Here is a 15745-nt window from a genome sequence, read left to right on the forward strand (position 1 = left end):
ATAGTTAACAGAAAGCAAACCCCCCAACAACATTTTTGTTAATCAGATATCCTGTAGTCTTAGCCCATAATGTTTTAACCCAGTCTCCATTTACTCTGCATTGACTAATATCCTGAATAAACAACCAGAAGTCTTAATATTTTTGTAGCTTTTAGGCCTTGGCTCGCCTTTTTAACCTGCGGTCCTGGGTTAGGAGATGGAGTATGCGCCCGTGTGGAATAGTAGCGCCCTCGTGTGTTCACACATGTTTAAACTCGGAAGATTGTGAATAGCTGTTTGCCAATAGTCATTTGCCAATAGCGCTCACTTGCAGGTAGACCTAAGTGATAGGCTTTTCTGCTCTTAGAAAGATGTCATTTATCATTGTCAGTATTTTTCCACACAAATAGCGTAGGTCTTATAGCGAAGCCAATTGCCTAAAGTGTAAATTAAAGATTATTTATTTATTTATTAAAAATATTTAATAGTAACATAAACGTTTTGTTTTAGTCCACAGTCTACACCATTATAGTAGACCTCCAACTAGGCCTATTATAGTGATTAATTAGTAGCCTAGCTTGGTTTGCATTAGAGCTGGCACAGGCAGAATGTTGAGCTGACAAAATGGCCCCCTCTTCATTTAGGACAATGTGATTTTTTTTCCCTCTCCAATAGTAAAACCACAGCGCCCCGTTGTTGTAGACGTACAGTGAGGCAGCAGCAGTGGCGCTGGTCCCGCCTGTTCCCTCTGGAGGGTGTCCGTGTCGGCGCTCCCGGCTGGGGATTGGAGCGGGGGGTTGTCAGTAAATGAACCCACCCTCACGCTGTGTCTGTGTAGGGAAACGAGCCAGACAGTGACGGATCTGGAGCCCTGTCACCAGCTGCCTGTCACACCAGCACAAGGGGAGACTGACCTGTAGGCAGCGACCACGCTACTCCACTTTCCGGGATGGATGAAGAGATGCAATCCCCGGACGAAGGACCATGCGCCCCTAAAATGAACCGTCTTCAGCGGGGTCCGTACAGCTCCCTAAAAATGTTCCAGACCAAGCGCGCGGCTGGTAAGTCGCGCTTTGATAGGTCCGCTATAGTTGAGGTACCACTGCTCGGAGATGGAGGGGGGCACCAGTTCACTTTCCATCCCGGACAGCCTCATCCTTTCCAGCCTCACCATCAGCAGCAGCAGCGCCCGCAGCTCCCCCAGACCTGCCCCGCGCCGAGCAGCAGCCAGCAGCTCCAGATGCTCCCACAGCAACAGCACCGACTCCCATGTGAGAGCAGGCCTAGCAGCAGGGTGCCCACCTCCACCTCAGCATGCGGCCAGCAGCGGCGTGCCAGCGGAGACGTAGAACCCAGGTTCTCCCCTGGAAGAGCTTCTCTAAGTCAAGCTCCAGACTGCACCTTTGCCATCAGCTCAGGTGAGTGCAAACCTCTACAGAAACCTGTGCATTCCTGAGTGATACAACATTTTGAATAGTAATATTATTATCACAAATAAAAATAAATATTAGGATATTTGATGTTCTTTGAGTCAGTTCCTCATGTCTTATCCAGTGCTGTTGTAGACTGTTTCTGCATCCTTTTCATTCTCTCAGCAGAGTTTGAGCTGGTACTAAAATGAGAGCAGTCATGATTGAATCTCTAGTGTACAGTGCATGTGCTACAAATTACATTTGGTAATTGTCTTTGTGCATTTATGTGTGTTCACGAGTGCGTATGTGTGTGTGTGTGTGTGTGTGTGTATGCACGTGTGTGTGTGTGTGTGTGTGCGGACTTCAGTCTCCTGTTGAAACATATTGTTCCATGCTCATTTTTCTTCTCAGCTGCTGTTCATTACAGTGGCGTTGTGTGGAAGAAATGCGCTCCCTGAGCGGAGGGCGGGTCCATGGGAACCAGTATTAAGATGAAAGCAATGAACCTAATCCTGTTGTTTATGAAATTAATCGTCAGACATCTCATCCTCCAATCAGATAGCCATCTCTTTATCACTGCTACCAATGCAGGCTCAATTTGCTCTTCATTATTTTCCCCAAGTGTTTGGTCTGAGATCAGGTTGCAGTCCTATGTTAGAGCAAGTTTAAAATCCAAGTGAACTACAAACATTTATTACTAAAACTTTTCATTGTAATTATTAACAAAGTTGATTGCATAACTTAAAAATACTGAAGGTACTCAGTATTCCTTTGCATATGATTGATAAAATTTAAGCCAATTATAGCTTATATTTCTTCAAATGGTGTCTGATGGATCAAGTAACCAAATGCCCATTTCACAAAGAGAAACGCAGATCCCAGACTCTGCAATCAGGTCAGCGCACAATAACACAAATTGCATTGAAAAGCCTTCGCAAAGAGTTGTGATTAAAATAAATGGGTCTCATAAATTTTCTTCTGCCAAGCGTGTTGTTTTTAATGAAATTTTATGAGGCTCTCAGCTCGCAGTGCCACAGAAGTGGTGTGATGGTGATGAAGAGAGGGAGGGGAAGGTGGTGTAGGCCAATGATATCAGATACATCTCGACGGGTAAACAGAGACCACACGCATATTAATAAATGCGACACATCTGCGGCAGCCTGATAGACACGTCTGAATGACTGCAACACAACACACAACTCATTTGGTCTCCTCTGTGTGAGGGCAGTGGGTCCGTGATCAGTACATGGAGCTATGGAGGTTTCATCACATTGAGATACGTGCACAGACTAGCAGTGCTGACGATATTGTTTACATTATGTTGGGTTTTAAGGTCACACATTTTATTTTAAATATTTTCTATACAAACATAATTTCTCTTTCACCATTTTCTATAGAAAACCGTCTCATCTTGGATGCCTTTGCCCAGCAATGTAGCAGAGTCCTGAACCTCCTGAACAACGGGCGTCTGCTGGAGCCCTCTCATTCCTTCATGTCCAACATAAAGGTGGAGGACAGCCCAGGGGAGGGCCCAGGCCTTCATGGCCCTGTCCTGGGGAAGACCAAATCTGAGGAGAGCTCTTCTACCACAGACCTGGAGGAGGAGGCTCAGCCAAGCCATGTAAGCCGGCAGCAGACCTCCGCTGCTGCGCATCTTCACCGACTCCCTTCAGAACTACCTGCTGTCAGGGCCCCAGCAGCAGCCCTTGCTGGCCCCAGGCTTGGAGAACGAGAGCCCACCTGTAGAGCCCAGCTCTGGGCTGTCCCCTCAGAGGCACAGCCTCGGGGGCTGGGGCTCCCCCACACCCTCTGAGTCCTATGGCCACCCGTCCTCCACTCTGCCCGAGGAGGAGGAGGAGAGCTGCTGCCCCCGCTGTGTGGAGCTGGAACAGGAGGTACTGTCCCTGCAGCAGGAGAATGAGGAACTACGAAACAAACTGGACAACATCCCAGGTGTGGTGGCACAGCACAGCTTTACAACCAGTATTCTCTCTGCACACATTTGTATTCATCTTTCTTTACATCTTGTTTCCCCAGTCCCATGTCAGAATGTTCTTGACTACTTCAAGACGGTTCTTGATTTCCACAACCAGCTGATTCAGCCAATGCATGAGGAACCATTTATTGAGGTTTGGAGCCAAATACATATTTTTGTTGTGTGCATTTGCTATGGAGATCATTTTTAGTTTTGTTTTTACCAGGAGGAAGAAAGGCATTCAGTTTTTGAGGTAAGCTTTTTTTTTTTTTTAACAAAATAATAATAGCATAATGGAGTCGATGGTGTACTATTATCAATTAGCAAGACGTAAAATTCCTTTTGTTAAAACAGTTTGATGACATATCACAATATGTAATTTCAGCAGGGAAGTAAGCAGCTCTTGGAGAACTACCCCCTCTTCATCACTAACAAACAATGGGATGAAGCGGTCAATTCCTCCAAGAAAGATGGCCGACGACTGCTGCGGTACCTGATCCGGTATGTCTTCACCACAGATGAGCTGAAGTTCTCCTGTGGGCTGGGCAAGAGGAAGCGCTCTGTGCACTCCGGGGAACCAGGACTGGAGAGGCGACCTCTCAACCCCATCAAAGTCAGCTGCCTCAGAGGTACCAACATTTCTGCACATTTTATTAATACTTATAAGAGACATATTATGTAAGTTTTTAACCTTGTTATAACAGTATCCCTTTATTACTGTTTTTTCTATTTACTTATGCATGTTTGATTAAGCCAGTCTTATGTATTTGAGGCTTGACATTCCCTGGAGTTGTTTTTTTGTTTCATTCACAAATGTTTGAGTAACCCTTTATTATTAGTTTGTCTACATCTCAAAAGCTCTAAATGCTCTGTTCCACTTTATGATGTCACAAATTGGTAATTTTCAAGTTAACAGTTACCTTTTAGATTTAATTCAGTTTAGATTGGCAATTCTAGGGCTGAAATTATCAAAAAAAAAACACAGTAGTTCACTTCCTGTATTACCACATGACATCACAAGGTGGAAGTGTTTTCTGTTTGAAAGAAAAAATCAGCCTCATTATGTAGTATTTGTGTGTTGTGTGAATGAATCAAAACACAACTCCAGGTTTATTTTTGTCAAGGAGCCAACATTATAACAAAGATCAGAAAATAGCTTAATATAGTCCCTTTAATACTAAATACCTGTATAAAAGCACACTTCCTATTTCCATCAGAGTTTATCCGGATGCACTGTGCCTCAAACCCGGACTGGTGGATGCCTTCTGAGGAGCAGATAAATAAAGTGTTCAGTGATGCCGTGGGCCATGCGCGCCAGGGCCGGGCAGTGGGTACGTTCATGTGCAGCAGTGGCAGCAGCACCAGCAGTCTCTACACAGAGGCCTTTGATGGGCACTTATCACAGGATGAACTCTATCTGAAAAGCTGCTCGAACGGCCCTTGCGACTGAAGGTAAAACATGGGAACAGATTGCACATGCCTGATCTGTAGCTGTACAACAACATATCCCAAAACTATGACCTTATCCTGTCCTGTTACTATAAAGAAAACATTCCAAACTAATGGGAAAAAGGTTACTTTACTGGTTGGTAGGAGTTACTTTAATGGTTGGTAATGTAAAGTGTCAGATGAACAGTTCTAAGCGTTCAGTCCATGATATATTACAGCATTGTCTTTATCACTTTAAGTAATGTGACTTTTTAAATTTCTATTTTCTTTCTTAAATCTGACACAGCACATAGCAGTTTTCATTTCAATTAGCACCTTTACAACAAGTTTTATTTGCAAGATTTAAAAGAAGTTATTTGTTACAAAGTTATGAGAACAGTCCATTGAATACACTATGTCCTGTGCAGTTTTACTTCACATGAATATGTTTGTCGTTTAGAGCACTTATGTTGTAAGCACACAGTTTTCTTTTGTACACACTTGTATTACCTGCAGTTAGCATGTGTCCATGTCTGGGTTAATTATATATACTCCTTCATGATGGACTGTATCTTTACTACAATGTAGCACTGTTTTGTTTTGTTTTTTAAGGCAGTTGCCATACATACTTGAATGCCTTAAACTTCCTTCATCAACTATTATTCCTATGCTTATGTATTCGCACATCATAATCTATGAAGGATTTGGTGAATAAGTTTATGAAACGCACTTGGTTTTAAATGAGAATCTTATTTGCACTTATCAGCCTCACTGAAGCAGAGACAGTGAGGAGTCAGCATTTATGCCTTTCTGAATGACTCCACATATTTGTATTGTATTGTAATGTGTACAATTCCCTTCGAGCTACTGTTTTCTATGGTTGAATGTACAAGATATCGTATATTCAGAATGTTTGCCACTTAGTGTAAGTGTTTTAAATAGAACACAACTGTGTGAGGTGTTCTCTTCCTCAAAGCCAAGTAGAAAAGTGCCACAGAAACCCTCACTATTGGCCTCTGTCCTTGTACTGTTCCTGATGTTTCTTATTATTAAAACTCAGCATTTTGATGGCATAGGCATATTATCCTCAAAGTTCTACTCACACTGTGAAACACAAGTAGTTTTTTTACTGATTCAAATGGCGTTTTTGTTTATTCTAAATAAATTACACTTGAAATTGTGTGACTGGTCTGGTCTTCCATTTTAAACAGTTCTAGAAAAATGAAACACATCTCAATATGTTCACATTTTCATTAGTTTAATGCATTCTGCTTTATCTCCACTAGATGGCATTACACTCATGGTTGCATGATTCCCAGTCCTTATTGTTCAAAAAAGCCATGTGTTTAATAGTAAAATTAGATAATTAAAATAAATAAATAATACTTTAAAAATAATCGACTAAATGCCTGATCCGCAGGTTTGAACATTACCAAAAATGAATGTGTCGCTTTTTAAAAATGTATTTATTTTATTATTATTATTTTATTTTTTGTAAAATGAATTAGTCCGTATCAAACAGACTACAGACACGGTGTGGTCGGTGACAATGTATCGTTGTTGTGCGTTACGTCTCTGGCGGGTAATGATTGGGGAAATCTCTCTGCGCGCGGGTCTTTCTCTTTAATTCCGCAGCATCCCCGTGTCTCTGGCCTCTTTGTAGGAGGGTGGGCCGTGAGCTCAGCGTGCACATTCTAACAGTAAATTCAGTGATGCAACGACGACATGCAGCTGCAGAACGTGAACTTCGAGCGATTTCCGAGTCCCCTTCTCAGTTAACTCGATTTGCCTTGATTGAATTTGGAAATGGCACGCAGCACTTCAGCATGAACATGGATCCAGTTTAGAGCCTGGGCGCAGACAATCCAAACGGTGTAGGACTTCTGCAGAGAGGTTTTGGCGCAGCTGTACAGAATGAACCCGTGGCGCAACATGACTAGGATTATCGATTCCAGGCATTCGTTTTCACTGTAAACTGTTCGTATTTAGGGACGGGCATCTACTATAACATTTCAAGATGATGTCATTGATCGATCTAGACGATGACCAGCGCTGGGTACCAACTCATGTGAATGTCACCGTACTCCGCGCCAGGGGACTGCGCACCAAGAGCAAGCATGGCAGCCGCTACCTGTACACTATTATTCAGGTGGGCAAGGAGAAGTACACCACGGGGCTGGTGGACAAGGCCGAGGTGCCGCAGTGGAACGAGGAGTGCTGTTTCGAGCTTCTGCCGGGCATCCTGGAGGACGGAGGGCGCAGCTCGTACCCTCCGGGGAGCGGGGACCTGGTGTTCACTGTTATGCACCGCGTACTCATCGGACTGGACGTGTTCCTGGGGCAGACCATCATCCCCCTGGATAAGATCTTTCAGGAGGGGACGTGTCCTAGAGATGAGTAGGTCATATCGGCTGTTACAGAAGGCTACACTGCTAACACATGAGAAATAATGTTGAGTCATGAGTCATGACTGGAGTGATTGTCATGTGTGTGGTATATAAGCTAGTTACAGTAGCCTGTTTATTGTCCCCACATGGAAATGGCATTGATGCAAGTAGAACAAAATGCTATAGGCCTATCTTTTCACAAACAGCACCTTTGTTAAAGCTCCTCTCTCTTGGCCATTGCAAAACAATAAATGAGATGAAGAGGTTTTGTACACTAGTTTATACACTTGTGTACTAATTTTTTCTGGGTTAGTGACATAAGTCTTACAAATGTAATAGCCTATAGATTATACAATGTAAATATTTTACTGTAGAATGGATCTCAACAGTATAGGTCACAAACATGTATAACATTTTGTTGAAATAATTTATTAACACACACTTGCAACCTATAGCCTAGACCTAAAAAAATCATGGTATGATTTGCTGAAATCCTGTCTGCATTCGAATACTTTTGGTGTTATTGTAAAACTCAGCAGTGGCACAGATGACGTAACAACAGTCACCAATAGGATACATGAGAAACATTCACAGCTCAGGAGTTGGATGGAGTAACACACATCTGGCTTTGATTTGGTCCTCTCTGCCTTCTCCTTTGCCTCCACTGCAGCCGTGTGTTAGTCCTGTCCAGAGACTAAAGTTAGGACTCCACATATTGTCTGCTCAGTGCATATTGCACTCCAGGTGTTAGAGGGTGCATCTTCAGGAATGTATGCCATTTCCTGCCTGGGGGCCCCTAAATATTTAGTTTTCATTGTGGTTTGATTTGATCCATGCAGCTTCCCTTAGCCATTTCCACACATTATGTAAGACTTGCTCACATGCCAAGTCACTGTTTTTATCTTCTTGTTTTAAAGAGATGCATTTAAAAGTGCACAGTATAACTTTTTTGGTGAGAGTCTGCCAACAGCTTGTCTCAAGAAGATGGTATTACTCTGCCTGGAATGTTCCACACTATAACATCAAACTGATCAATCTTGCATTTATTAAAGCCTGCGTACATAGCTTTTAGTAAAAATTAACCAAAATAAAAGCATGTTTTTTGTTTTATTGTTTTTTTATTTTGATTCTTACATGGAAAAAAACGTGCATCCTTACTGTGAGCACACTTGTATCTCCACAAACCTGACTCCTATTTGGCCTGGAGGAAGGCCTCCTCCTGCTGATTTTCAATTAAATGTTGTTACTTTAGCTATAGTCTTTCACAATATGACAGAAAGCATAGCTATCTTCAGAGAGATTTAAATTTTCTATTTCCATGTAATCACACTGGTGACGTGCCATTTCCAGAAAGTTTAGAATTACAATTGCTTCCTGGGAACAGTCATGCCGCTCTATAGATCTCACTTGTGACTTGATGTGTGTCTAGCTTGTCTTTTATGAGATATGTTTAATGCCATACTGTGGAACATTTCAAGAAAAGCAATAACATCTCCATGGAAACATGCAGGTGACATCCAATCCTCCACCTAAAAAAGTTACAAAGTGCACTTTTAACATTATAATTTGTATATAATATGGTGGCTTGCATATGAATAATTTATTGTTGCCCTAGGTGGTTCAAGCTACACTCAAAGGTGGGTCGCAAGGAGAAGGAGCGGGGGGAGCTGCAGGTAACAGTCCAGTTCACCCGCAACAACATGACGGCCAGTATGTTTGACTTGACCATGAAAGACAAGCCACGCTCCGCTTTTGGCAAACTCAAGGACCGTGTGACCGGACGGAGGAGAGGAGACGTTGAGTCTTCTTCGGCCATCGTCCCAGGTCGCTATGCTGCCTTGTCTGCATCCACGGGACAGTCCTTCAGTGAGGACATGGGGGGAGGGGTGGCCCGAGAGGTGGAGGTGACAGAAGAGAAGAGGAACAAGATGAAGGATTTCTTTAAGGGCAAGCTGCGGAAGTCTTCAGACACCAGGTCCTGCTCTTCGCTGGCCTCAGATAGCAGCTTATCGTCCATGGCCAGTGATAACCCTCCTCCCAGTCTGGACCTGCTCTCAGACCCCCCCAGCTCTCCCATCTACACCAGCAAAGTCAGAGTGGACCCTCATTATGGAGAGGCAGACTTGGCGAAAAAGGGTAAAGCTCCAAAGACACTGAACATTCTACTGCTCATCTCATTATTGTTTTTGCCATAATGTGGACCTTTTGGGTTATATTGACAAAAATTTATATGCATGAATTTGATTTTAGGGCAAGGCCTTCTATAAATTTGAAGATGTCTGACTTTTCTCACAGTGTTTGGAGTGCAAGTCATATATTACAATATTTTAAACTGCACATCATCCCCATCACAAGCGATTTGATATGGCCTTGCACTATGAGATATAAATAATATTTTAGCCATCCAAATGTAATAGTTTCTGTGTAGACTTTCACACCTGACTGGGTGACAGGTGCGTTGGATGAGAGGCACTTAGCTGTTTTTATTGGTACAACGTTTCGGTCCCTACAACCGAAACGTCGTACCAATAAAAGATTATAAATATTTATAATCAGTTTTTTTTTTTGTTTGCTTTTTAAATATTGATAATATGCTCAGTATTCACTAACAGTTATGTTTTTGGCAATGTCTCTCATTTAATTTTGGAAGCTAGGGCCAAAGTCTGATTAGTATTTGCATGAGAGATGGATGGGAGCAGCATTTTTTTTTGGGCAACGCACTTCATGTGGGACAGTGGATGAAAATTAGCCCAGGGATACAATCCAGAGTGTTTATAGAATGTATATAATGTATGTACATTAATATGCTCTGTTCCAAATAAACAAATATATTTCTTCCTCCTCTCTCCACAGTGCTCACCAGTCAGCACACTACAAAGGTCCTCACCCACAAGCGTGCTCTGAGCGACGAGGCCAGTAAGATCAATACTGCAGCAGTCCCTCGCTCCGTGGAGTCTCTCAAAGGCCAGACCATGACACAGTCCAAGTCTTCTCTTTGCATCAACGGAAGTCACGTGTACGACTCCGAACCCTCCATTCCCAAGATGTCCGGACCTCTCCCATCCAAACTGGTACTTCTGGAGAAATGCGCACCTCTGTCTCGCTCCCTGCAGAATCTCACCAAAAAAAGTGATGAGAAGAGTTTGTTTTCAGACAGCCGACGGTGGTCTTTTGACAAAACCAAAAAGGACGAAAAGGAGGAAGATAAAGAGGGACAGTCATCGCCTCCATCTCAGAAGTCCTCGGTCTCTTCCACCACAGCGTCTCCAGAGAAAGGTCGGAAATTCCGGAAGACGCTGTTCTCTGGGGGGCGGAGCGACTCTCTTCCCGCCAAATCGGACTCCCCCCAGGCCACGCCTACCAACGAGGGACGCCTTCGGGGTTGGTTCAGCTCAGGCGACTCACAGAACAAGCCAAGGTGAGTCGGGGTCACCTCCACTAAGCTCAGGTGTCCGATCAATGCTAAAAAGGCACATTGAAGCTATCTGTAAGTTTAGTCAGTGGATTGATTTCATAGATTTTCCCATCTCACACCCATGCTGTGTCACCACCACATCCTATAGCAATGCTCCATAAAAGCATTCATATAAAAATGCTTTGTGAAATTGCATCCCGGGGAGAATAGCTAGCAGTTTGTTCAGAATGGCTTCACTGCTTTATTTTTATGCTTGATTGTTTTGCTAATGCGCTTTGCCTTTTTGTATTTTATTTCAGTGTCTATAATTTGGCCACTTTTGTGTTTGTTGAATTATCTGTTTGCTGTGTGACAAAGCTGTGCCCATTTTGGTTCCTTGGCACATCATTAACTAAGAGGACTGTTGTGCCCTATTTTCTTCCACAGGCTGGAAGTTTCTCCTAAGGTAGAAAGCAGCTCAGACGTGCCCCCTCCCCTCCCCGCCCGCTCCCCCGTGCCCCCCCTGCCTCCCGTGTCTCCGTTAGAAGGAACCCACGTTAACCCCTTCACCACTCCTCCCTCCTCCTCTCCATCCACCACCCCGCTCTCTCCGTCCAATCCCTTCTTCCCCCACCTGCAGCGAAACCCATTTTTTGAAGAGCTAATCGACACCCAAAGTCCCCCATTCACGCCCTCTTCACTGTCTGACACCTCCCCTTTTCATTATACCACTGTACCATCTCAGGCCCACGCATCCGGTTCTTATAATGAAACCGCGATCATAGCGTCCATAAAGCGTGACCGCCCCAAGCCAGTACCTAGGCAGACATCGCTTCCTGCTTTGCTCCCTAAAGCATCCAACCCCACTGGCCCTCGCTCCATGTCGGAGAGTGCAGAAGAATGGGAGGAATCGTTTGATGTTTTTGCCTCTAGTAGGCTCACTTCTCCCAAAAGCCATTCTCAAAGTCAAACAGCACCTAGCCATAAATTGGAAACCGCAAAAACTATCCACACGCAAGACCAGATCCAATCCTTTGAACCTCCACCTTTGCCTCCAAGAAGACTCCTCAAAACGCCGGTCAATGAGATCTTCTCTGATGGCTGGTTGCATCGCGGCCAAGAGCTAGCTGTGCACAAAGAAGCCTACTTGCTATCACAGACTGGTGTGGCTTGTCTCCAGCGTGGAAGAGAACTAGAAATCAAACACAATGCGCCCAGTGTCTCGAAGGAGATCCAACCACCTTGCAGCAAGAGTTCCAATATTCAACCTCGAACTGAAGAGAAGTTAAAGTATGAACCGTTACAAGATGATTCCGACTGCTGGGGTGGGATGCTTTTCGAAGAGGACCTGTTTGGGCGTTTGTGCACAAGGAATTATTTCCCAACTCCGGCAAATAACCACCTGTCTCTGAGAAGTGAGATATTAGCTGCAGAGAAGACGGTTTCAAAAACGAATGGATCTACAAAGCCCCTTGATGGTGAAATGCCAGATGCTGACCTTTTGGAAATGCCACCTTTCGTTCCTAAAGTTGATGTACCTTTAATAGACTGCACTCCTCCATCAACTGAGGAAACTCTAGACTTCCCACAAAGTCCTCTTGAAACATGCCTGAACAACAATATTTCATTTTCTTTAACTTTAGGTGATTTGAACATGAATAACTGTGATTTTGGTTTCATTGATTCCGACGCATCTTCACACTCTGATATTGGTGATCTTTACAAAGGCCAAAACGGTCTAGGCAGGACATTACAAGCAAGTATTCCAGAGCCTCCACGGACCAATCCAGAAGACGTGTTTCATTTGAAGGACACCTACATTCCTGAGATGAACTCCTCATTTGAAATATCAACGAATACACTGTCCAATATCTCCTCGATAGGTCCAGACACTTGCCAAGACTGCCTTTGTGATTTCCAGAATGTAGAACTTAACTCAAATGTCAAAGATACAGTGACGGCTAATGTTGAATGCAAATTAGACAAAACAGACAATGATCTAAAAACAACGCAAACCTCTACTGATGATAATGGAAACTTACAAGGAAAGGTAGTTAGCGCACGCTTAAGACCCAAAGGATTCTCTAATGCAAACAGTAGAAGTTGCAGTCCAATTAACCAGATCAAACATGGAGAAGGCGAGTTTGAGCAGTTTTTGTCACTAGTTCAAAATATCTCCCAAGAAGGGCCATTGTCATACCAACCCCGTAGATCAGCTCTATGTAGTATGAAAGCTTTAGATGAAAAGATTGATATGCTAGTGAATAACATCAAGAAAAGTGGGCAAAAATTGGCAGCAGAGCCATCTATTGAAAACAATAGTGCTAAAAAGGATTCACTGATGAGTTTCGAAGATTTCCATGCCAAAGTCGCTCCTGCATCGAGAACACTTTCTAGGATTTTGTCTGAGCCGTCTCCTCCCATTCCCCCTGCACTTTCGCTGACAGCTGAGCACCAGGCTAAGCTTTGTCCCCCCTCTGTCCATGGCCCCTGCTTTGACACTTCAGTCATGGGGCCTACACCTAAGGGCCCCACCACCTTCACCTCCTGCACCTCTGAGCGGCCCCTGGTTGATGCACACCAATCACTTTTGCCTGAGGAGACACAGCCAGCTAGCAGCCTGTCCCATCCACAGAGCAGGTGAGCGCCGTAGCACAAGACACATGCTAAGAATAACCATTTTAAAAGAATATGTTTGCATCACTTTGAAACTTTGTTTGCTCGTGGCCTGGCTGGTTTGACATTTTAAGTTTGCCCTTTGCATCCAAAATATTGGATGCTATGTGCTGCACAGTTCTTGGCTTTTGGTTTTAAAATGATATATTTTTGGCTTTCTTACACCTATTTTGCTACTATAAGACTGTAAATGACAAATGTACATAATTATCTAATATCAGTTATGTGTATAAGCTCAGAAATTGGAAATTGAAATGTATAGATTGTTCTATTATTTATTTGCAAAAGCATATTTCATTCAGTAGCTCATATTTATCTATGTGAGTGTGTGTACATGTTCAACACCTGGATATGTAACAACTACATCCACTAACATACTGACTTTGCAGAACTCACCCAGTGAAGCCATTAACATCCAGCCAATCAGAGAAGAAGGAGGGTCGGTCAGTTCTGGAGATGCTTAAGTCCACAATTAGCCCAGGGAGGGTGCCCCAACAGGCCTCAGCTGAACCTGAGAAGACTCCGGTAATGTCAAAAAACAAACAAAAAAAAAAAAAAAACACTATACAAAGATTCAGTGTCGTAACGTATTTACAGTGGAGTGGAGTTTTGTTTTAGGAACCCAGAATGACTTCCACTTATGTAACTCATATTAAAGGAACTATATGTAACCTGTGCTTCTCCTGTAAAAAAAAAAAAAAAAAACAATCACAACTGAAACTGAAACTAAATTCACTCACTGAGCTGCACTAGCACTGATTCATGATTGGCTGCAGGGATTGGGGTTTAGGTAGTGATCATTCAGATTAGAGGGAAACATTTTAGGTTTAAACCGACTGCAATTCAGTAATTCTGCAATTCAACTGCAGTTCAGCAATGAAACTGGCAACCCAAATGAGAGACCCAAGTGAGGCTCATTCTGCTTCTGATTAGATAATTGTCCCAAGAACAAAAACACCAAATTATAACATAAACAACATGACCGTCATGGCCCATTTTTTTTACAGTTAAGAATAAATCAGCACTACATTTTTACATCAGTAAAAGCTAAATTTGATTTGAACATGTTTACCATTTTTCTGAGGACACATTTAGGTTCTGTTTATGAACTTTTGGAATTCAATTATTACATACTGTCCTTTTAAAATAGTTCATGTGAAATGATGTAGTGAGTACTATAATTCAATTATATTTAATAGGTTGACTTTTATTTAATCACAACCTAATGTAGCAGTAATAACTTTGTGATGTATCAAAGTGTGAAAAAGCATTGATAGGTCTTGTGTTCCCCCATTCACCTGTCCTCCTCGTGCTGTTCAGGTGCTGGTGGACGTGTCCCAGTACCAGGATATGACCAACATGGAGCTGATCTCTCTGCTGCTGCAGCAGGAGATGGACATGCAGAAGCAGCAGGCGGCCTCAGAGCGTCAGGCCTCTCAGCTCGAGAAGTGCGAGGCTGAACTGAGAAAGGTCAAAGCACAGGTCAGAGATCTGGAGGACTACATCGATAATCTGCTGCTGAGGATCATGGAGCAAACACCTACTCTGCTTCAAGTGCGCACCAGGCATAAGTGACTCTGAAAGATGCACTCTTAAAGATGCATTTTGTAACTTTTCTGGTGCAGAGTCTATTACCTACAAGGCCGAATGATTTGAGGAAAATATACTTTTTTTTTTTTTTTGATAATTCTGTTAAAAATTCACATTTCAAACTCATCCAGAAGAATTGACTAAAAGACTGAAGAATGAACTAACAATCTAAGACAAGAATCACATTTCAGAATATATTTGTACAGATCTAAACTAGTTTTTTTTGCAGAATAAGACCAGATATTTTTTCTTTGCGAGGGAAGTTATGGTAAAACTGCAGTCGTTGTGATAACCTAATTATATCCATTCATATATCAGTTAGATTTTTAGTCATCTTGTGGTTCTGCTGAAGTTTTTAAGGTTTTTATTTTTATTACAAGCAAATGACCACCCACCCAGGTCAGATCTGTGGAGAGATGACTGCACTTATAGTAACAATGCTTGTCTTTCAAGGTATTATTGAGCATACATCATACAGTGACTACATCTCCATGGAGACTGGTGACAACAGAGGTTCAACTCCCCACCAAAAAAGTTACATAGTGCATCTTTTATGTGGTACAAGTCAGATCAAAGGTATTGGAAACTGGTGTTGCTGAAAACAAAAGCAACACAAACATGATTTCACAGTTCTCCAGGTTTCCTCACCACAAATACTGCCTTTGTAAATTGGATACTACTACACACACTACAGACACAGAAAATATGCATGCTGGTCAATTACAGCTAACTGCTAATTTGACATAAAAGAAATATCCTACTTCAATGCAAGCAGACGCACTCATTATACCCAAGCTTAGTAGAATCAGTTCATCATTAGCTGTTTACTACCTGCTGCTATGCATAAAGTAAAAGACCAGTATAGATATCTTTCTGTAATTCTTCTGCTGATGTTTGGGTTGGC

At 42.8% G+C, this 15745-nt stretch overlaps 2 protein-coding genes across 2 annotated transcripts; both read left to right on the forward strand.

Moving 5' to 3' along the window:
- The first annotated feature begins 928 nt into the window (after positions 1 to 928).
- LOC110158828 (BEN domain-containing protein 4) lies at positions 929 to 5974 on the forward strand. The gene is given in 7 exon segments (XM_020923347.2): positions 929 to 1397; positions 2789 to 3035; positions 3037 to 3344; positions 3429 to 3520; positions 3593 to 3619; positions 3755 to 3995; positions 4584 to 5974. Coding segments are annotated over 7 exon segments (1617 nt in total). The 3' UTR covers positions 4817 to 5974.
- An 837-nt stretch (positions 5975 to 6811) lies between these two features.
- Positions 6812 to 14826, forward strand: LOC129410553 (rab11 family-interacting protein 1). The gene is made up of 6 exons (XM_055159007.1): positions 6812 to 7191; positions 8797 to 9317; positions 10035 to 10599; positions 11023 to 13215; positions 13641 to 13776; positions 14572 to 14826. Exons 1-6 carry the CDS (start codon positions 6812 to 6814, stop codon positions 14824 to 14826), a joined length of 4050 nt encoding a protein of 1349 aa, XP_055014982.1.
- Positions 14827 to 15745: the final 919 nt, after the last annotated feature.

The sequence above is a fragment of the Boleophthalmus pectinirostris genome, unplaced genomic scaffold, assembly GCF_026225935.1.
Source record: "Boleophthalmus pectinirostris isolate CB_2022bp ecotype Guang Dong unplaced genomic scaffold, ASM2622593v1 HiC_scaffold_23, whole genome shotgun sequence".
Taxonomy (NCBI): Eukaryota; Metazoa; Chordata; class Actinopteri; order Gobiiformes; family Gobiidae; genus Boleophthalmus; species Boleophthalmus pectinirostris.

What these genes read in the sequence shown, in the direction of transcription:
- LOC129410553 (XM_055159007.1), top strand. Translation starts at nt 6,812, where the DNA reads ATGATGTCATTGATCGATCTAGACGATGACCAGCGCTGGGTACCAACT. An exon ending in GACTCACAGAACAAGCCAAG is followed by an intron (nt 10,600 to 11,022) that starts GTGAGTCGGGGT and finishes TTTCTTCCACAG; the next exon opens with GCTGGAAGTTTCTCCTAAGG. An exon ending in CTGAACCTGAGAAGACTCCG is followed by an intron (nt 13,777 to 14,571) that starts GTAATGTCAAAA and finishes CGTGCTGTTCAG; the next exon opens with GTGCTGGTGGACGTGTCCCA.